We start from the raw sequence: 24,024 nt of genomic DNA on the forward strand, positions 1-24,024 counted from the left end.
CGCCAACTTTAATACTCCTTCATAACACCACCCCCGTCCGAGGGAAGAGAAATGCCTGGCCATTGTGGGCGACATGTAATGACACCCGTGACTATGACGTCAGCAAACATGAAGGCATTACTAACGGAAGCAAGCAGGGGAAAAATGAAGTAAGAAAGGTGATAACAGAAAAATTAACATTGAATACTTGAAATTTGCTATGCAAAGAAAGTAGACAGATAATATCGTTTGACCATCTCTTGTGCCAAACAGAACTAGAGCAAATGGGTCAAAACACAAACTTTTTCTCTAAACATTGAACAATTCAGTTGAAATGTCATAATAGTATTTATAGAAATCTGTTATTTTGATTTCTGGTTATCGCTATCCTCTTCAATTGGAGAAACACGGTCCAAAATGGCGACCCCTGATATGAAATCCAATTTCATATTAGGATTAGGACAGACTGAAATTAGGATTTCAGTCTGTCCGGTGGATAAAAGTTAAAGAACAGAAAAGATCTTAAACCTTTAAAGAAACAGCAGCATCGATTTTATATTGTAAAACGATTTTCGGAAGAAAATAACAATGATGAAAATATAGTATACTTCCGTACATCACAGAACTACAACGTTCGAGATGGCAAACTCAACTTCCAACCTACTTATGTTTTCATTTCTTATAATGAAACTTTTCCTGTTTGAATATAGCTTCATACTCGAGTAAAATTTATCGCTTCCATGTGATTATATTCTATTCATTTATAATGCAATGTTTACTTTTAGAGTGTGGTTCTTGGGAGAAAAAAAAATCGTTACTCCAATATTATAAATATTGGATTAACGATTTTTTAGAATTATGAATATTACCATGGTGAATAAAAACGATTTTAGGTGCCTGCTATTAAAACTAATTGTCATTTACTGTGGAGATTTCGTGGTAGTGTATTATGTGTGTGTGGGGGGGGTGTAATCTTTTGAACATTTTTCCTAAGCAATATGGCGTCAAATAGTGAATCAAATCACAAGTGTAATCTTTTAGAAGTGAGGTTGAAATATATTCATACATTTCAGTGAAGAATTCTCAAGTCTAAATTAATTAGTGTGATAATAAAAATCCCAGATTTCCTGGATCCAATTCTGGTATCCTCCGACAGATTTTGTCTTTTAATCTTGAGAGGTTTCGACCTTCTAATAAGCATGCTTTAATTTTTATTTCCTGTAGGGTATCGTTATATACTGATGCTATATTGATGTACACGAGATCAAACTCGCGATGTTCAGGCCCTAAGGATCAATTTCAGAGCCCCATTAACTCAAGTTGTGCAGCGCAGTTGAATTAAAATATTTTCACTATTTAATTAACTGTTGACTTAAAAATATAGGAGAGATTTTTGAGGGGACAAAATCATTTACCGTTTGTGGTGTTCTAAGCTTTCCGCGTGGCTCTACATAAATACCTCTGAAACATTAATGAACAGCGGATATGCCCTTCCCATCGAGAATCTTAACTTTCTGTGTAATACAACACCCAGTTAAATAATGCAGAATGTCTTTAAAGCATTTGTTTTGTCATTAGGGAAGATATGATAAGATAAGCGAATTAAAGAGAAGTCATATGAAATCACTTGCAAAAAAAGGACTGATATTTCTAAGAAACAAATAACAAATACGTTTGAATCAAACAACTGTCGAGAACATTCTTTGCAACTGACAATCAATTCCATCAAATGAAATGAATTTTTTTTAAAACCCGACATCCAAGAGATCGCTTCCATGTGATTATATTGTATTCATTCGTAAGGTTTACTTTTAGTGTGTGTGTGTGTGTGTGTGTGTGTGTGTGTGTGTGTGTGTGTGTGTGTGTGTGTGTGTGTGTGTGTGTGTGTGTGTGTGTGTGTGAGAGAGAGATTCTTGGGGAGTGAAGGCAAGAAAATTCTCATCTTCATTTCCTTTTGAAGAAGTTTCATTTTGCAGTATGCAAACAGAATGGAGAATCAGGATATCTCGATAGATTCTTCGATACATCCTTAGAGGAAGGGTACTGCCAGGAAGCTAAGCCAAGATAGCTTGAGACCGTAACGGGCCACTAGGCCTACAACTGGTCAGGACGATCTTTATTTCCAGCACTGTCTATTAAGACTAATTTAAATGGCTTTCAGAAATATTTACACAGTATAAGACTATATAATCTTTTAAACAGTGTGCATCTTACCAGTTTGTTTTGCAGAGTGAAAATTGAGTTGCTAAAAAAAGACGTTTATCTTTAATCTTAGAAAATTTTCCATTACAGACGTGAATTGATTAAACCTTTCGATCATAGAGATCTCATTTTATAAATTGACCAAAGCAGTCAATTTACAATATCTACATGTATACACCCGAGTCTCAAAAATTACAACTAGGTTTCGTGCGGCAGATCAGGAAGGAGTAAATTTATACTTGATATTTGTATCCCATCCCTCAAGAAAGTTACAGCACACAAGAGGATTTAATTTCTTTACGATGCACTCCAATTAAATCAGAAACAAAAAAAAAAGTTTTTTTTTTCACTTTCTTGAAAATGAGTGATGGACCTTTCTAAAATAATAACGAGCTACGCATCCAATTAAATAAAGTGCAATAAAGAATGTCGAAATAAAATGAATTAAAACTACATTTTAATAGATCATGTGATACTTATAATTGATATGGTGTAAGAATACTACACACAGTGAACAAATGATCTCAACGATTTCAATCTTTATGGAAAAAAAATTAAACGGCATGCAGGGAAAAAACTACATAATTGGAAGGAGAACTGCAATTGCTTTAGAAGTTGTTAGCTCAATAAATTAATTTATTTTTTTTTCTGAAAAACGACTAAACTGACCATTAGTTTTATGGTTAGATGAATAATGATTAAAGCATTCGCTTCTTCCCCAATAAATTTTAGTATCAGTTATTTTTCCTCCTACATCGAAATCAATATTCGTACAGATGATTTCAGAAAACCGATTACATCTGCAAAAAAGGAAAGTTTAGGCCATAGAGTTGTAATGCCGAAAAAGTTATGTTCGACGGTTTTTTCTGTCGTCCTTGAAAATGAACTTGTGCTAGCGTTCGAACTACATCTACTGAAGCGAAGTCAATATGGAAAACTGACATTGTGATTGGTCAGAATTACTACCGAAGCAGCTAAACTAACGATACCAGTATATTATGTTTAAAATGAGTATTCCTAGGCCAGTCTGTTTATTTTGAAGGATGAAGTTTCCTGGCATCCTTGAAAGAAAATGGAAAGCTGAAAAAACAAAAAAAGCATTTTTTTAATACTATAAACTGACAGAAAATTACGCCAAACCAAAAATGCTTCGTTATGAAGTATGCTGCGACATAATGGACCATCCTTATGCAAATAAAACTATCAATATTTTGTGATGAGTACTAAGAATATGAGACAGAAGCAAACTATTAAAGCAAGATCCTAATTTCTATAAATTCCGTATTTATATTAATGATCTGCTCTCATTGAATGCAAACCCTATTCATAGTTTTGCTGATGACTACACACTCCACTCGTCCTACTCATATGCCAGGCCTTGCAGTGCTCAATCATACCTCAAGACCTGTAAGTGCCCTGAACACTGGTCTTCACAGTATCCACGATTGGAGTAAAAGTAACCTAGTCAATTTGAATGCTTCCAAAACCCAGTTTCGTTCGTTTTCCCGTAAAAACCCTCAGATCTTCTTTGCTTACTTTTGATAATGCTGAGCTCAACAGTCAAGACCAAGTCTCTCTTCTCAGGCTGACTCTTACTCCAAACTTTTCCTGGCACAATCACTTCTAGAGCATCAACAGTTTCAAAAAAAAAACCTGGCATCCTTTTTCCGGTCAAGATGGTACTTCATTGTCAAACAGTTACTTATTCTATAAAATCCGACCAACATTGGAATACTGCTCTCATGTATGGAGTGGTGGAACCTAAGACCTCACTAAAAATTCTTGATGCTGTTCAGAAAAGGGCAATCCGGTTGATAAAAACGCTTCTCTTACACTCTTTTCAGCCACTGTCCCACAGAAGATCAATTTCTGCATTGTGCCCTACACATATTTCCATGGTCATTGTTCAACGGAACTAGCATCCATTATGCCTCATATTTCTGCTAGATCTACAGGAACTCTTACTACAGCTGCTAAGCATCCTTTTTACAGTCGAACTACATACTCAACGAACCTACTACACCCAGTCATCTTTCATTCCTTCCACCTCAATTCTGTGGAACAGTCTCCCTCATGAAGCATTTCTAAAGGACTACGTTCGACAATTCAAGAAGAATATCAACAAATTACTGTATTCCTGACCCCGTTCTCACACGGTATATGTTTGCTATAGACTCTTCTGCCTTTCGTGTGTGGGATATATAAGAAAACATTTTATTATCCTTTTTCACTTACTCAGAGCTAATGCAGTTATTGACCAGGAAAAGTTAATTTATTAAACTCCACCTGTGTCCCAAAATTTCCCGAAGTTCTCTTTCCACCGATTATGTTTCATTTATACAGTTCGCTTCTTTTTATAATAAATTTCTGAAGCTAGTCAAGTTCACGTAATTTTTTAATGATAATCTCATCTACGAGAAGTTACAATATTAATGTACTTCGGTGGGTTTGTAAGTGTCCAAGTGACCAAGAGTTCGATAATCCGGAAATCCTACTCAAGACCAAAACATGAAAAACTTTTATGTCGCCTCAGGCTTCCAATAAGCAGGGTGAAGTCCCATCTCCGGATATAGAATCCATCTCTCAACTGAAGACATTTCACAGTGGAATTCTAACATTGTCTGCATTCATTCGGTCATCCAGGTCTGCGTAAATATGATAAATTCACTGTCTACAGTAATAAATTACTATTTTTGCAGAAAATAGCTATACTGCATTATACTAACAATTCTATTTCTTTTATATGATTAAAAAAAAAAAAAAACTATCTTCTTTGGATGGCATCTCCGAGACGGAAGCAAGCAATCAAATTCTACCACCGATCTATTTTCCACTGCCCTGTTTCTATCATGTCTTCCACCCATCCATGTTATCTTTTTCATCCTTTAAGGTTTAGTTCAGGATCTTGCCTTCCATGATCCCTGATCCTCTAAGCATTAATTGCTGTTTTCTACTTTCTTCTCAACGTGTAGATCATTATCAGAGGCTGTTTCTTAATAAATTTAGTACTTTATATTTTTTGTTCTCTCCAAGACATCTTCATGGAGGTATATTTTAAATGCTTGTATCGGTATACTGATAGTATATTTTAGACCCATGACTCAACTAACGTCAGCATAGACCATAACGTTTGTTTTTTTCAACGATAAAAAATGAATTGTTGATTCAATAATACCTCTACTCTCATAGAATGAATGAAAAAAAGGCAATAGTAGCTATATGCATAAGAAATCCAACACAATTTAAAATAAAATGTACGTGCATAACAAAATAAGTTTTCGAACTATATTCAAAAGAGCTAAGGTTTTTTACGCCGATTTTTCTACATAACTTTAGAGAAAAATAAGCTATTTCACAGTACAGTATTTTCTGGTTCTAATATACAATTCTTCTTTACAAAAAAAAAGATAGAAAACGTTTCCTAAAGCATACTGGTCATTCCTTACAGCGAGTGTCATTTTTTAGAAAACAAGTCGGAAGTGCACGGAAAAGACAGCAATGTGGGACCAATGAAATTATTAAGGAAGCCATTTAAAAAAAGCTCCCAGAGAGCTACTCACCAAAACTTTGAGGAGTTAAAAATTGTAATTACGCCACTGCATAAAGATCTGCTGATGGTGAACTTTACTTCCCGTAACCATTGTCAGATTTCACTACCTATTGTTCTAACTCAAGGTTCATGATTTGTACCAGCATAAAAATAAATAAATAAAATACTAAAAGATCTTAGATGTTTTACTCGGAACATGCCCCGAAAATATCATGTTGGAATTTGAGATTGAATCAACATACATTTCTAATTTTTTTTAAATATGAGCGCCTATGGAATATTCGGTAAAAGGGAAATATTCAAATTTCAAAAATTAACATGCAACCATGAAATGGAAACGAGATAGGATGCTGTAATGAGCAATAAAGTAAGGAAAAATACAGAATATTCACCTAATAAAATTCATTACGCATGGGGGGGGGAACATACGGGAAGAAAAGTAAAGTGGAGTATGCATTGATCAACCTTACATTTGTAGCACTTTCCATAACAGTAAAATTCCGCTGCTGATTAATAAGCCTCGTCCACTGTATATAAAGCGACTATATTCCGGGATAACCACATAAAACAACAAATCCATGCTTAATGTCAACATAAGAAAAATTCCGAGGAATTAGGTATTTAAAATTGAGCAACATTTACGCAAAATAGTTGAATGGTTGATCATAAATTGTGTTTTCTGAAAGCTTTTCACAAAATAGCAAAGCCTGCCATTATAAATGGCAGTCATTGATGGAAGATAACAACCTAAACGTTAATAAGATATAGTAAATCAATTATTTTCTCTCATATTATATATCCTTCAGGGATGCAAATATTAGTTTACGATAATATTTTATAATCGATACCGGCTTTTCTGTTGTAGAAAAATGACTACGTGACTGAGGTATGATTAGAACAAAATATAGTATCTAAGTCAAAAGATGCAGAGATCTTGGATTGCAACACTTTTACCGTTGAACATAAATAATAAATGCTCATATATAATCATACATCTGAAGTATATACAAGAAATATCCTTGGCGGCGTTGAAGTTTAAAAAACAATTTCGTTTTGTATTACAGCAGAAAATGCCCGCGCATGCATGTGGAGGTCTCTCTCAGGAGATACTGAATAATTACACATTTGCTTACCGTCTTGAATGCAGTATATATTTGTCCATTACAACTGCAGTCGGTTCGTATTGCATTTGACTTGTGCGATGAGTACATCAGATTATCTCTGACATAATAAACCCGATAATGTTTTGCATGAAGCCTACTTTCACTGTTTACTTTGCGTCTACCATCATTTGTAACTTGTCTCCTTGAACTAATTTTTTTTCTATATTTTCCAGCTTTCGCTCGTTCCCTCTTGTTTATTTCCCATCACCCTCTTCATTTTACATTAGCTGTGTCAGGCTGTTGGCTATAGTCCATCGTCACTTTGGCGGTGGTCTCTTATCTCTACGGTTGGCTGCTAGTTTTGGAGGGTTCCAACATTATTAAGGTGAATGAGGACCTCCATTCATTCCTTTGTACTTAGCTGGAGGTAAATTCTCCTAATATCCCACTTTGCTTTGATGGAACAACTTCCCGTTTTTTTTCTTCTTTAAAGCCATTAAATATTCTTTGCCCAAAGTAACTTTTCACGAGGAGCCGACTTTTTGACCTCCTCGTTTTATCAGTTAAGCTCACGACTCAAGTTTAGATTTCTTTCCATTTAAAGTTCAAAAGAATCGCTCGGCCTAATATATTTAGATTTTAAAATGGTATTAATTTTATCTTATTGGGATTGGATTTTATGCTAAAACGTTACTTTTTATTAAATGAATTACATCCTAAAAATGCAATTCAAAATTTTAAGCCATAAACATGGGAAATGGAACGTTAAAACACATGCTATCACAATTATATAACAAAAAAGTCTCAAATCTAATATTAGAGCAGTATGGGTACCAGAAGGTAATAGTTGATCGGTATGAATTTTGGAATAGTTAGCTTTGAGTATGTTGAGTTTTTTTTAATTAAGCTAGTCTTAATTTAATAGGCTTTTCGAATATTAAATTGAGATCATTATGCTAATCACTATTGCAGAATAGAAACTGCCAAACTTCGACTGTCAAAATTGTACAAAATCTAAAAAATACATATAAACAACATTTTCAGGCTTTCCTCTAACCATGTTAAATTAATTTATTCCGCAATAACTCAACATATAGCTTTCTATTTCTTACTAATTACATAAAATATTATTGAATTTTAAAAATATCCACTTTGCAGAGAGTTTATAAGAATATATAAACAATAATAAGATCAATAAGATAAGCATCAGTAAGATAAGAATGATCTATTTTTAATCAAGATATGACGTGGATCAAAATTTATTCATTTACTCTTTCAATCCAAAACTGGTTTTCCACTTAATCCATAGTTTAACACAAAATACTGCAAAGACATTATTCAGTCCACTATGAAATGATTCTTGCTTATAGGCAAATAATACTGTTTAAAGGTGAAAAATTGAACTCTAAACATGATTAAATTTAGTTAATGTTCACCTGGAAAGAAGAGTTCTCTCCATGTATTTCCATAGTGGATATTTAACACACGCATGTTTATGCTGAGGGAATTCAAGCTAGGTGAAATTTTGGAATACATAAAAATAAAGATTATACCATGCTAGTATCGGCATAATGGAGTAAAGAATAGTCGGGGAGAAAGTATACATGGGAATCGAAAGAGCAGGAATACGAATTCAGAGAATAAATAATTAAAATTGATTCATTTATATACTGTTGACAAATTTTAGCTTTATCATGTTATATATTTTCCAGCTTGGTTGGCGAGTATTATCTCAGCTCTGAACTACTCGAATCCCATAATTGACATGGATTGCAATGTCTTGAAGTAGACTATAATTATATAATATAACTAGTGTCATGCTTACTGGAGGTCTGAAGTTGCTTTTAAAAGTTTGGTCTGTAGAGAAGGATTTCCGGATTATCTAACTTTATTCACCCGGGGGAACTAATGCGCTATCTGATTATAGCCTTTGGTGGATGTGATTCACATAAAAATCGTGCGATTCGTAGGGTAGTTTACAACAGCAAAGAACTTGCAACAATGTAGCTACGGTTGAAATTAGCCTTAAGAGGGAAATTATAATAGTGTGTTTAGAGCAAAACAAAAGAAAGACGAAAAATTCTTAGTCAGTAGAATTATTAATAGACAACTAGTTTAGCTGATCTGAGATTAGTTCCAAAAGATGACGTACAGACTAAGAAGGATAAAAATCACAGAACCTGTTAGGTATAAAAATGTTGGAGCGTATAAGCATTGAAAAGGAACAAGAACGTTGTCTAAAAAAGATCGTTAGTTCTTTCTTGATGTAATCAGGAAATTAGGCTCCCCCCGAGTATGTCATGGAAATTTAACAATAACCAAACAGCATGTTGCATTGGATTAGCTTATTGCTTTGGGATTAATTAAATGTTATACAATGTAGAATAATCAATCCAGATAATTTTAATCCTATAAACTATAATGTCTAAACAAAGCACTTTAGTCAACATTCGTAGAACTTTTGGATGACTAAATGTACAAATTATTAATGAAGTCAGTGCCACAAATGTGACTATTTTATCCAACTGCAAGAAAGCCTACTTTTCTACTGAATCCGGCTTTTCAAGAGCAGAATTAATTTTTTTTCGCCTTTCCCAACCAATATAAATGTTAGGTGGTTTAATAGATTGATCATTTGATATTCTTTTTATATTTATCTTTACCGGGATTTTAACTTTCCTCTTAGTTCAATAGGATTAGACTTCAAAACAACTAAAGTTCATCCTAGAAATGCGAAAATCAAGTTGTTTGCATACATAAAATGAAAACAATTAAAATATCTGCTAGTACATAGAACTAGCAAACTATAGGCAGTACAACAAACTTATAGGTTAGGTAAATATATATATATATTTTTTTTTTTTTTTCTTTTTTTTTTTTTCCCCAGGATGGTGAAATAAAAATTTAAATAACTTCTAATTGGAGTACCAATTTAATAAATGTATCAAATATCGAACATTTCATTAGGGAAGTTTCTTGATATTATAAATTTATCTTTTTAAAATGGCTGTCAACATTAAGAAGCGAATCAGTTGTATGAATGACAGGTTTTTAGATATTCTTTGTCCGCTTCTCTCCAAATAGTAGCTTTTCTATTTATTACAACATACTATCAATAACAATACTTGTGGAGAAATATTGCGCGATTTACTGGTGATTAATTAATCAACTTTAATTACAATAAAACTTATGAAATTTACGTGTGGATGATTAAGAAAATTATTTGTAACTAAACTGCACGTATTGAGCTCACCCACTTTAACTTGTAGATGCATTCCAGATGACTTTTTCTGTCTCTCTCGCTGGGAAATATCCTAGGATCCACGCATTTTTTTTGGAATTACGGCACATATTTAAAACAAATTTAAGAAATCGAAGTATACGTCGATTAGTTTAAGAAACCGTAAAATTTAAATTAGAATGCGGTGGAGATTACAATACGATATTTATACACCGATGTAACAAATTTGGAAGACAATTCTTCTTTAAGTAAAGAGAGCGATTACGATTGGCATCGCCATCACATATTACGGCCACGGATATCCAGTGGTAAAAACTTCCGGGGGTTGACGGCCTACACTTGAGAATCTCCAATTAATCCGCGATCACAAAGGGTCGATTACTACCCTAACGAACGCACGACAGAGGCGGGCGGGATTTGTTTCCTCCAAATAAAACTCATTAATCAGTTGGCCATTGTGATTCATCGTGACCTGAATCCGACACCTCCGCCAAGTTGCTCTCCCTACGCGTTTCGCCTGATAGAATTACTGCACGACCCTGTCCGGGCAGGTGTTGAGGAGCGTGATGACGTGCGGGCGACACAGCGGAATGGGAACAGCAATGTACCTACCTGTAGTTCGTAGGGCTTGTCCTCCAGATCCACCATTTTGGTCTCTAAGCACAACATGGGGATATCCTGAGGCGGGGATGCTACCGATAACAGTCCCACATCGGAGCGGTACTACTAGCAGTTGGTGCACTGAAGTTCGCAGCGCGCGGTTAGAGGAACGTTCTCAGGCCCAACCCATATGCAGACACGACAGGGGTGTTCGGTCCAGTTCGTCACTGCTGACGGCGATTTCACCTCGGGCGATCCAACGTTTCTCCGGGGCAGGGGAAAAGGGTTGGGTAGAGGATGGGCGGCCAAGTGTCGCGCGTCACCCCGCCACTAAAACTACCACTAGCCTGACCTCCCTCGACGCTGCGTGGTCAGAAATTAGTGCACGTTCTAGCTGGCGCCCCCTATTGTCACTGTGTGTGTTGGCAACATCTATCTGGCATTATCCTCTTAGAATCACACTTGCCACGTCCTAGGCAGGGGTCGCTGAAGGGTCAGATAATACGCTGCACTTCGGTCAGCATCGTCGCTGTAAAGCGTGCACGTGTGCGCTTCGAGTTGAAAAAGTGCAACAGGAAATCGCAGCGTCACGAGGGGATAGAGTGCGGCCCGTGTCGTCACTAATTATACACAGTTGTTTGGGAGTGTTTTCCAGACACTGGAGGAGGGAGGGAGGGAGGATTCCTTAGCGTCTCTCTCTACCCTGGAGATAAAGAGAAACAACATACTTTGATGCCATGCACTGGACACTTGCTTCGATGACGTCAGAGGAGCATTAATAAGAAACGAAATAAGTTGAGCGCAGTACTCTAGAAGATAAAACCATCAATCCTTTCCAAGTGTGTTATACTTTAACAACGTTCCACTATACAAAGGAATTAAATCGGCGTGAATTCAGTCTATTACTGGAGTGTTAAGATAGTTATAAACATTGTAGCAGTAAGAGGGAGATTTTGCCAGTCATACTTAAAGAAAAATAGACGCGCAGGAAAAGAAAAAAAATTTTTTTTTGTATGGTAATATTATATGAATGAGTCTCACTAAACTGCATTCGAAGCCATTTCGGTATAAATTATTAAATTAACAAGCTTTTCTCTTAGGAAGGATTCGGGAACAGAAGTTTTATCCCAGACTCGAATTTATAATGCTTTCTCACAATGAGTACTTTGTTCAAACAGCATGACTAATTCACATTATAAAAACATATATTATAATACGAATGATTTACAGCTTTAATACAACTACATCTGAGTTATACCTTCCTGTCATTTTTAGTCTGCCTAGTATATATTCGCAGTAACTGATTATTAATATTCAAACTTAGTTTGTTTATGATTCATACGCACGTCTTTCTTTGGTAAATGTGAGAATACAACGAAGATTTAGCTTCGACGTTTCTAACCTTTAAAGTTCTTCTATTAAATGCCCATATTATTTTTGCATTTAAAAATTATCAGATTTTAATGCTATTCAGTATGCGTGTTTTAAACGAGACTTCAGAAAATTAAATTTATTGGTCTGCATGCTTTCGTATTGGAAGAATGTTTCTAAATAATGAAAAACTTATTCCGATAATTAATTTCATCAGAATTTTAAATTAAAACTGATTTCTGTTATATATTCGAAATCGAAGATGTAGCAGAAATCACATGAAAATCATTCATATTTAAGGTCAATCAATCAACATGTCACCAGATGAAATCATTCCATTGCGTTTTAGGTGTGGTTCACAAAATTCAAAAGAAACATTTGATTTGTTCGTCCATCAGAACTCCGCTCTTTTGGGGAATATTTTAATTAAGTATGGTATTCTTGATCTTTGCTAATATCTGTAGCATTTCAATGCTGGTACAAAGCAAATCTCACCATTTTCTTGAAGAGAGGTACAAAACTGGTTCTAAATGATACAAAATTCTTTGTTTTAAATGAAAAAAAAAAAAAAGCAAGCTGAATGCAGTACATAATCCAAAAACGATAAATTCCTTTGTGATAATCAACGAAGAGCCACTGAATGCTATTGAGAAAAACTTACGACTGTTTTCGTTTATTATTCTCAGCCTGATTAATAATTTTAATAAACAATAAAAAATTTGATATTCATTAATAAGCTTTTACTTTGTACAGGGATTTTTAATATGAATATACCAGCATTAACTACAAAAGAAATAGTCACCTTGAAGAAATGAACATGCATAACCATTTATCAAAATCGAAACTGCATTAAATGCTCACCAAAACAGTTCGAATATAATACGCCGAAGCAATTAAGTCTATGAGGCAAGTATTTGCAAACTATGTGTGTTCTCTAACCAGTTTGTTTTTCTGGAGGGGAATACCCTCCAACTTCGTATGTGAATAGCTAACCCACTTTCTATTTAAAAAAAAAAAAAACGTTTCACACTGCTTACACAGGTCAAAATTCTAGTCTTCTCCACCAACGAGTAGAAACATGTGTGAAGTTCCAGATTTATATATAGGTATTAAAATACCTACAGAAACAATACAGTTATGGAAGAACAACGGAAATAAAGCCATCAGTTGAATGAATTGTAAACGCAGTGTTACTGTTTAGATATACAAGCTCGTAACTAGCAGTATCGTCGCCATTATCGTTTACATCTTGCATCTTAATTTAGAAAAGCAAATTCCATTACATCTGTTTTCTGGTGCCATATTCGAAATTATGGCTGTTGACATCACCATTCAAGCTGCATTTAATAGGCTAAACATTATTACAATTGATTTGTCAGAATGTTTATCCTTGAAGGACAATACAGCTCGAGGAGCTCTACCCAAACTCTTATTTCCATACACAACACTAACCCAACGTGGAACCAAACTTTTTTTTTTTTTTTTAAGTTCGATGTAACTTACCCACACTATAGGCAATAGTAAGGGAGAGTACAAGTGTTTTGAAGAATTAAGCGCACTTCAATGAGATAGTGTAATTTTACTTGGCATCATTTTATTCGTATATACTATAAACATAGTATGTACGAATAGTATGACGAGTTTAGCAACTGGTCACGATCATAACTGTATTGCATTGTAGCCATACTTACCTACCTGCATGAATGAATCGTAAGATAAATGATTCATATACAATATGTATAAATAATCAGTATTCATATTTGCCATGTTATATCATAGCTTGATCGACAAGCACTTTGATATCTTTTTACCATGAGTTACGCGCACGTGGGAATGATTAGGATTGAATAGTGTTCATGTTATTTCAGTTTGCATTAGAAGAAATGACAGTTAATTTATAAGGAGAAACACTGATCTTAACATGAATTAATAATTAGTTTCACTTTGCATTGCATGCTAACAAGGAGCTGCGATCAAAGTGACAACTTTATCGTTTGTAATTAACTAATATTAATTTTGGAAGTTCATTTTTCACTTGGTTAGACTATAATAAATTTAGTTTAATCCTTTATCCAAGTGTAAGCAAACAAAGTTTGCGCCTGAAAATATCTTCAGGAGTCAGGTAAGGTAGTGCAACACCAGGAAACTCCGAGCAAAGGTGGAGCAACCTCTCATCACTCCTTGTCTCAGTATCTCCCATAATGCATAGCAGTGTACATCTCCTTGCAGATATGTATATGCTGCTATGCATTAAGGGAAGGGCCACTACCCAGACCGGTATCAACCTTTATTAAGGTGTATTTAAGTAAAAATCTCTCTAAAAATTAGACGATCCCGAAAGATCGCCCAACTCAGTTTTGTTCCACTCAGTGACAGGCTCACCCCGTCACCAAGAAGAACTTCTCAGCGTTGGCTCTATCCAGTGGCAGGCTCACCCCACCACCAGGCAGAGCCATGACCTCAGCAGTGGCTCTACTCAGAGACAGGCAAAAACCTACCCCAAGCAGAGCCTCTCATATCCAGCATGGGAGGCAGACCCAAACGTGGAGATACTATGGCAGAAGCAATAGGAGAGGTCATATTTACCTATAGGAGTTGCCAACAGGTGTACCACCTTATTATTGAATTACTCTGGATTTAGAGAAAGATGTTGGAAGTTTATTTTTCACTTGGTTAGACTATAATAAATTTAGTTTAATCCTTTATCCAAGGGTAAGCAGAAAAAAAGTTTGCCCCTGAAAATATCTTCAGGACTGAGGTAAGGTAGTGCAACACCCGGAAACTCCGAGCAAAGGTGGACCAAGCTCTCATCACTCCTTGTCTCAGTATCTCCCCTAATGCAAAGCACATCTCCTTGCGGAGATGTATACTGCTATGCTCAATAAAGATTGAAACCGGTCTGGGTAGTGGCCCTTCCCTTAATGCATAGCAGTATACATGTCCGCAAGAAGATGTGCTTTGCATTATGGGAGATACTGAGACAAGGAGTGATGAGAGCTTGGTCCACCTTTGCTCGGAGTTGCACTACCTTACCTGACTCCTCAAGATATTTTCAGGCGCAAACTTTGTTTGCTTACACTTGGATAAAGGATTAAACTAAATTTATTATAATACTAATTTTGTATACTCGAATTGAAAACAACTGTTACACTTTGAAAAACATCAGTCATTAAAATCAATAATATCCAGTTGGGAAATCTGATATTTAAGATCTTGATTTATGGTTTATAAATTAACAGTTGCAAACAAACGATCTAATTATAAGATTGTCCCTGTCCTTGTAAAGAACACCGAATAAAGATTAAACATGGTATATGTTAGCCTGAAGCAGAGGACTCAATATTACATTAGAAAAAGGTGACTGGATTCAAAATAGAATTCCAAGTTCTCATAACAAGCAAGTATCTATAAGAATGAGCGACCCCGCGCAAAGGGAAAGTTATTAATAAAAGTGAACCACGAGATCGGCCAATAACGTTTGAGTCACTGGATCGGCATTATTGAACATGTATTTAACATACTGTATAAGAGGCTGTACTACTGCGCAAACTTAGAGCACAGTTTCAATTTTTGAAGTAAAATTTCAATGCACTACAAGACCGAACAAACAGTACTTTTACCATTCATAGTTAACACAGCAATTCTGGGTTGGTATTCATATAAAACAGTGTCAAGGTTAAAATAATCCTGAAAAAAAAAAAAAAAAAAAAGCATATGGCCGAAAAACAAACATCAACTGAATGAAGCCAAAGGAGAGAAGACATTTCAAAACAAAGGCACATGTCACATGGCCCAAATACAGATTTACTACAACTATAGTCAAAAACACGACATATCGAGCTATCACGTTTTCCCCCATTTGGTCTATAATAGCATTTCTATAATAGCTATAATTTCATATGACGCGCTTCTGTGAGCAAAAATTGAAAACTGAACCTACAGCGGGCAAAAGGAAACTGAAACAAACAGTCTTAGTCCTTCCATGTCAATGAAAGAAGTACGAAATGGAAAAGCAGCGTAAATCTATGAGCTCACTGCGAGTTGTGGAAACACTGCAGGCCAGCGACGGTAGTAGTGATCTGAGGCACTTTTTCCTGGAACATACGTCGCTCCCCGATACTGGTCGACCAACGCCTGGGGTTCAACATCCTGCGCAAACGTTGCAGATCCTCCCCATTAATGTTGACTGTTTACTCGTTTTTTGATGGCTACTTCCAGTAAGATAACATACCATGCCAGAGTTCAATTCGTGTAAGGGGTTTCAAAAGCATGACCTGACTTTCCCTTATATGCTTTCATTCTCCGTAATGCTATAAAATTTTCAACCCCATTGAACATTACGGAGAAGAGTAGGCAAGTGTATTGATTCAGTTCCTAATATCCAACAGTTGAGATACTGTCTTCATGGGACAGTATTCCTGCAGAAACTCCTTCTTGTGAAGTCGCATTTAGAAGGTAAAAACTATTGTTATGATGCCAAAGCCACTGATAACAATGGTGATTTTGTAAGCTAAGAGTTGTACGATGAGACGAGTGTAATAATAAAATAACTGTTCGTAAATATATGTATGCCTGCATACTACTAATAGAAATGATTAAAAATGGGAAAGTAATTCGCTGTCAACCCAGATAAGAGGCAGCAGGGTTTTCTTATCAGAAACTTCAGTTTCTCTCCCTCTTCCATACAAGACAAAACTCGCGAAAGTGAGTAATTGAATATGTCATGACATATTCTGAACAAAAACAGTCTATGTACATAAAGGGTTTTTTTCTTCTCCTTCAAATTAAGTCTTAGTTTTTGGATACGATTCGCAAAATCACGTGATAACCTATTAGCATCCATTAGTCAGTCCGCGTGCATACACATAAAACAGCGCTGAAGTAGCTAGCCGGATTATGATCACATTTCAGTTCTTAACTAAAAATTTAAACCAACATTAAAAAAAATTGACCAACTTATTAGCTAAATCATGAAAGATTCAGAAATTCATCAACACTCTCAAGCGGTATGTTTATTAGCAATTGTTTTTTTAAAGATCTACGTAAATGAGGAAAAAAAGAAGTATCTCCATATCTTCGGACGTTAGAATTAATATGGAAGACCTTCAACCTAGTATGAGACTGGCTAATTTACCTTCATCTGAGCAAAGCATTGTATCATGTGATTCGCGTTGTCTTATTCTACTCTAATCAAAAGCTATTGGGGAAGTGTTCAATAATGTGATTTTATAGGGAACTGTCCTGTTTTGGTCATTTAAATGGCAAGCATTTATGGAATAACGTGGCTATTTATCAGTGATTAAGCACCCATTTTATTCGTTCGAAAGATTTAATCATAGGATAAAAATATGGGGATTTATAATTATATTTACATTATAAATTTAGACTTTTGGTTTATTGGTGAAAGATGTCTGACCTTTGGACACGCACGCACGCACACACACAAAAAAAAAGGCAAACAAATCCAGAATGACTCATATCTCCACATATGTTAACTAATTTTGCCCACGTTTTCATATTCATGACATTCGATTTTCTCACTGACAAAACAAATTACACCACTCAAACAACACGTATATTTTGGTTTAATATCATTAAATTGCGTAGATACGTTTCTATGAAGAATCTAAGTGCTTTCGTTCAATAAATTTTAAGCCTGTCAAAAGCTTCAAAGTTGCATTCACTGATGTTCAGGTATACAGTACTAAGAACCAGTAATACATTAATAGTAGAGGATCGTAGTGGTTGATTAATAGGAAAGCAGGAGACGGAGATTAAAACCAAATGAAACAGTTCTTTCCGAGTAATAAATCCTTTAAAACAGAAAATGAGATAGCAGAAAAGGAAGATTATTTTTTTACTACTCTTACAAGATTTCGAATAATTATGATCCTAATTGTGATATGTAAAATGTCTGACGTCTGGAAATCAAAAGTGCTCTTTTTGAGCACTTTTGAACAGTACTCGGAAAAACTGACAAACCGCAAACAATTAGCATAGTAGGCTCTATTACAATGAAAGAGTTTCGTCTGTTTGTTGACCAGGGTTTGGCGTCATGCTTCCGTAGTAGCGGTGGATTCTGGCTGTGATCAATTCATATCACAGCTGCTGTCAGTGCCTCCGTTAATAAGGATGCAACATTTGCTTCTGGATTGAAAAGATCTAGATTCGAATTCTACAGGGAATCTTATAAACCCTTTACATTTAAGGTAAATTATCTGATGTCATATAGAGATGGTAGCTTGTAACGTTTTGCTTCTTTGAGACCTTTTATTCTGTAGAACGCGAGCAATTAATACTTTTTGCTGGCTTCATTCCAGTAAAAATATCAGACATTCGTAATATCATAAAGGACTCACTTAATGACAAACAATTTTTTGTAACTATAGAGTATCAGATGCTTAGTTGATCCCAGCGATTGAGAGTGATGAAACACACGGATTCATTATGAAGAGCTTCACAATGTCATCCTATGATACCGATTTCTGCATAACAAGCCGTTGACAGTGGACCCTACGTGCCCAAGTAACTAACGCGGTCATGAAACAGGTAATAGCCACCTTTAAACTGAACTATGTACTGGAGCAACACTGTCCATAAGATCACTAACAAAATAGCTGTGACAGTGCTGCAGAATAGTTGTATATTCATTGTCTGTTATACCGTGCTGTAGCAGATAACGGGGCTGCACACGTAAAGTTAAGATAATATTGTCTACATGACTGCAGCATGTAGACAATATCTAAAATCTGTCATTCTTAAGCGTCCTTGGGTATACACAGCATGAACATTTCAGGTAGCAAAAGAGAAGTTTTTAAACTTCTCTTTTGCGTTTTTAAACACAAAAACTAAAACACCCACACATGCAATGCGATTTGTTCATTTAAAAAATGTGTTCAAAATTAGGGTAACATTTTTTAATTATTGTTCTGCTTTATTTGGACTTAGACTGTTAGGCCAGCGTTATTACATGCGTGTGTTCTAATGGCCCGTTTGCCCGGCAAACCGGACTTTTCGGGAGAGAAAAATATGCTATGTCCATAATGTAACATTTAACTCACTTTCAGTTAAACAGACGCGAAGAACCTGATAAAGGTTCTTCGCGTCTTTACTGTTCTGCAGTGTTATTTCTTTACTGCAAGCACAATCAGTCAATTAGGAGAACTGATTGCCAATCCTCGGATTGAATCAAATGAAAACCAATTAAATGAACTATTATTCTTGAGAAGAATAAGTGGGGATATTTCAACAACCGGACACACAAAATTAAATGAAAGTTTGAGAAGCAAACCTTCAGGTACATATCAGTTTGCGAACAAGCTTAAGTTGTGTGTTTGATAGAATTTCGAGGGCACAGACAATTTGAACCTGGTTTCAGAAGAGTGCATCATCAACACTGAATTCCCAACATTAGAGTGCCAGCCGATACACACAGCACTTCATATTAAAATAAAATAATAAAAATAAAAAATAATAAAGATGGCGGGTCTCGGTCATTCATCCTATAGGGCAGACCTTTAAATTCCTGGTATCATCTAATTATTACTAGTGATCGATAGTTCAACTTCCTGCGCGGATGTACTCTTTGCCACTATTGGAGTCCCTTTCTCTCCCCCTCTTCTAAATGGGCAGAGCATGGTGTCGTAGATGGAGCTGCCTTGTTTACGGGGAGCTGAATGTAGATCATAAAGTATAAGATTATGCTTGAATGTTTTTCAATTGTATTTTATGACGTGCTAAAATAGAAACGTCAAAATTCCGATAACTTCTGGGTCACCCTTCCATTTAGAGTGATAAATGATAGTTTAATTTTTCTGTAAAATCTTCTATAAAACAAAATGCAACCTGAATATGCGATCCTATATATTCAGATTCCGTTATGACTTACCAATCAAAAGTGATTCGAAACAGTAACTTATATGTGGGAATTACAGAAATCGATGAAATTGTGGATTAAAAAAAAAAAAGGGGGGGGACACATTTGATTCATAAGACAAAACATTATGGTTCTTTTTCCCCCACTCCCTTTTATGGAAAATACTAGTTATTTTTTCACTTTGAATTTTGCTTCATGTCTTTATTTTAAAAGCTTATCATTAGGATTTGTAAAAACTAAATAAAGAAAAAGCCAAGCTCTCTTCTACTTTGAGAGCGGAAAACTTAAATGTAAAAGTTTACAAGTAATTTTTCATAGACATTAAAATACTTAGGAAATTATCATTTAACTCATTTCGTGACCCGGGGTTTAAAAAATTATGTGGCAATATAAAAATAATTTCATTTAATCTTTAATTAGCTATGGCAATGAATAAAATATTAGAACGTTGGAGTCAGTTTTTCCCTGAGGATATCAAGTTCCTGCAGTTTAGTATAAGAGATCCTGATAAAAGAAAAGAAAAAAAAATCAGAAGAGCAATTAATAAATCCTTATTTTAGGTACAGAACAAAAAATTTCCGGATTTTGTAACCTGAGATTAAAACGAATTTTTTTTAAAAAAAATATGAAAATGTTAATTTCCATAGAAATTAACATTTAACACTCTTTTAGAGCAAATCTGAATAGAGCTGATGGTTGAATTAGTCCTATAGTTTCAAATATAGGAGTTACATCTTCACAATTTCATTAACTTCAATATTGGTCTTTGAAAATATACATCGCCTTGACTATTTGATTGGCATAACGAATTAAAATTCGTTTTGCTAATTTTATACGTCATTAAACTAATATTAAATCGCTAGCTAAACATTTTCGGACAAGAAAACTAAAAACAGCAGTTGATATTCTCGTGTTAATAAACTAACATCCTTGTTGTATCATACAATGAATAGTCTTTTAGAATTCAGCCCCATTTCCAGTACTAAGAAAACCTAGGAATTATTACTTGCACACTGTACGGGTAGCGAACTGTACCAGGAAGTGACGCAATTGCTCTGACCCTGAGCACAAACATGCAACTGGGTGGTGTGCGTGCTCACGTTACACTCTGTTTACCTCGCTCTACCAACATCACTATTATCCGCTACAGTTTGTCGCAATATGTCAGTACTTTCTCGTATGTTCGCAATAATATGCAAGCATCAATTAAGTAAATGTTGGGGGGGGGGTAGAATAATGTAAATTAAGTATTAAACATTGAAAAATGAATCGAGAAAAAGAAGAATAAAAGTAAATTTAGTACACGCATCTCATATTACTACCATTAATGAGCTAGTGATAAATCGAAACTAAGAGGAGGTATTTGAAAGATAAGCGACGTAAAATAATAAAAAGATCATTGCATATCATCATTGGACTAGTCAATTAGATAATGAAATACATGGTGCAAAAATACAGGAGCTTAAGCTTTCTTTGAGTTGCCGAACTGACTTCATGATTTATAGTACAAAATATTTGTGTTGATCCGACAGTCAGTCAGTCCTACTTTCTTGTATGTTCGCAATAATATGCAAGCATCAATTAAGTAAATGTTGGGAGGGGGGAATCGAATAATGTAAATTAAGTATTAAACATTGAAAAATGAATCGAGAAAAAAGAAGAATACTTAATTCTTCTTTTTCTTATTAATACTTAATAAGATTTCAGCTGTAAATGTAGTACACGCAAACCGCCGTATGAATTCGGCTAACTCATTTTCAGCTGAAATCCTTCAAGTTTCCTTGCGTCTTAAGTATGATTCGAACCAAGATTATCCCCCCCCCCAAAAAAAAGTGAAGATCCTATCACTTTGTTACGAAAGTGCTGCTATTTTATACAGGTGGCTCACTCAAATGAATTTGATTTACGCGCTTTTTAAAAAATAAATATCCCACTGTAATGCTGTACTTTAAAACGATATTTTGGATCCAAATAGAGAAAGAAAACTTGACCATGAAAACACCATTCAGAATTTCAGTTTCATTTTTTTTCTCATTGACAATATCTTACGAGATGGGTTTCGCAAAAATGTTCCTACTAGAATCGGTTTTCATTTTTCCCATCTCAACAGACTTCAATGAAGTTTCGTATGCTGGACAGTTACTGAAATTTATCGACTTAATTTTCGTTTCAATCAGGACTATTTTAAGTGAGAAATTAGCAAAACGATTCGAAACCATACAACATAATATGCCAGACGATAACTAAAGTATATAAGCCAAAACTGACTCTGGTAATTGAACTGCTGTAATGATGGATAACATCCCTATGCAAGAAAGCTATTGCCAAACTTGCCTTTTTATGATCTTCTTGGATCACTTCCCAACTGCTTAATCTTAATATTAAGTTGTAATTTATTAATGTAGCCTAAATTATATTTAACATTCTTATACTTAGAACCATTTAAAATTATAATTCAATTTTTAAATTACGTACTTTTTGAAAGAAAACATTTGGCGTTGTAAAGCTATTTCCTGTATTGCCTTCGAGCACAGAATGGCAATAACAGCGAGCACGTTCCATGAAAGCGAAAGTATTGAACTTTGAACAAAAAGGCAGCTTGCCCATTAGTGAAATACAAGACAATATTTCTGGTTGTTATCTAGAGGCCTAACAAAAAAAAAAGTTGTTGACTATCCAGGTGCTCTAGATAGACTGAAGCTTGATAAGAAAAATGTAACACTGAACAGCAAATTTTAATATCATATATGAGGACGTACAAAGTGACTGCGTATAAGACGATCCCCAAAAATTTATTTTCAAAATGTTAAGGGGATATATATACACATATACATATCCCCCCCCTTCACCTCTTCTTTACACATTACTTTTATTTTAATGTAGGCATAGAAATCAATCACCTCGAGTATTTTCTTTATTATAACTGAACGATATCTTCCGTACGAGTCGTTAAAATTGTTATACCAGTCCTCGGTATAACTTGTAATCGTAAGTCATGTGATGGCGCCAGTAATAATGAATGAAATATTTGAATTTTTTGTTCAAAAATATCATCTAACATTCTTTATAGATTACACACACACACACCTGATTTCAGCATTTTTTAAACCTTCAGTTATCGTCTTATACGTCGACATATACAGTATTTTAAAAAATCACTTGGAGGATATTATTCAGAAGAGAGAAGGAATGAATGAAGGCGAAAAAGTTATTCCTGCAAGTTTGGATTCAATTTTAATACCGATCCTTAAAAAAACAAAAGATAAAATCATTTTGAAAGTTTTCAGAATCCGAAATTAAGATAAATCATTCAAGAAAATCTAAGATAACATTATTTTGTTAACTATATAAATAATGCAAACTTCTAAAGACGACACACTTCATTAGCAATGATTGAGAAATCAAAAATAAGACTCGAAGGATTTGAGGCTATTTCAGAGTGAAGAACAGTCCAGGTCTTTCGAGACCTAAACCGATATTTAAAAAAGGGTAAGTGACTTGTTCTTTATGAAATCAGACTAGTAGAAGTGTTTTTTAATGATCTTTCCCATAAAAAAAATTGAAAAAAAAAAAAGGATGTGACATCATGTATACTACTTTTACATGGAGATAATTACTCGGACACAGTGCGATATTTTACTTGCCTACAAATCATATTAGGTAGTTGAAAATATTTTCAAAGTAAGCTACAAAACTGTATATGCCAAGATAATATTACAATTATATTATGATGAGGCGGTTCAGAACAGCCTCATACTAAAGTGCAAAGTCGAACTATCGACCAATTAGTATCTCAGGAGTGGCGGTGAAGTTTTTTGAAAAATTTGTTAGGGCCTGCATTCAGAAATGGGTTGACAGTAAATCTCTACTTTGCAATGAACAACATGGGTTTACTAAGGGAAGGTAATGTTTTAGCAACTTGCTCACATTCTATAACAATGTTACCATTGAAATAGACAAGGGGAATGGATACACACCATGATGCTTTTGGATTTTGCTGAGGCTTTTGACAGAATACAACATGACAGACTGCTGCATAAATTGGAGAAAATGGGTTTGGGTTATACAATATTAGCATGGATAAGAGGAAAGCTGACTGACA

General features: G+C 34.9%; 1 protein-coding gene across 6 annotated transcripts in view; it reads right to left on the reverse strand.

Annotated features, from left to right (window-relative positions):
• eya (eya transcriptional coactivator and phosphatase 2) overlaps positions 1-24,024 on the reverse strand; it is a 169,977-nt gene that overhangs the window by 126,943 nt on the left and 19,010 nt on the right. For 2 of the 6 annotated variants that reach the window (XM_090410392.1, XM_090410391.1), the window contains exon 1: positions 10,092-10,489. The exons of 2 other annotated variants lie outside the window; for them this stretch is intronic. In XM_090410392.1, the coding sequence (XP_090266518.1) occupies positions 10,092-10,109 (18 nt within the window). In that variant the 5' untranslated portion in view covers positions 10,110-10,489. Of the gene's footprint in view, positions 1-10,091; positions 10,490-10,687; positions 11,163-24,024 lie in introns of those variants that run through there. 2 more of the 6 variants (XM_090410390.1, XM_090410389.1) reach the window with 2 other exon arrangements.

The sequence above is a fragment of the Typopeltis vanoorti genome, chromosome 20 (assembly GCF_054136105.1).
Source record: "Typopeltis vanoorti isolate ZY-2024b chromosome 20, IOZ_Tvanoo_1.0, whole genome shotgun sequence".
Taxonomy (NCBI): Eukaryota; Metazoa; Arthropoda; class Arachnida; order Uropygi; family Thelyphonidae; genus Typopeltis; species Typopeltis vanoorti.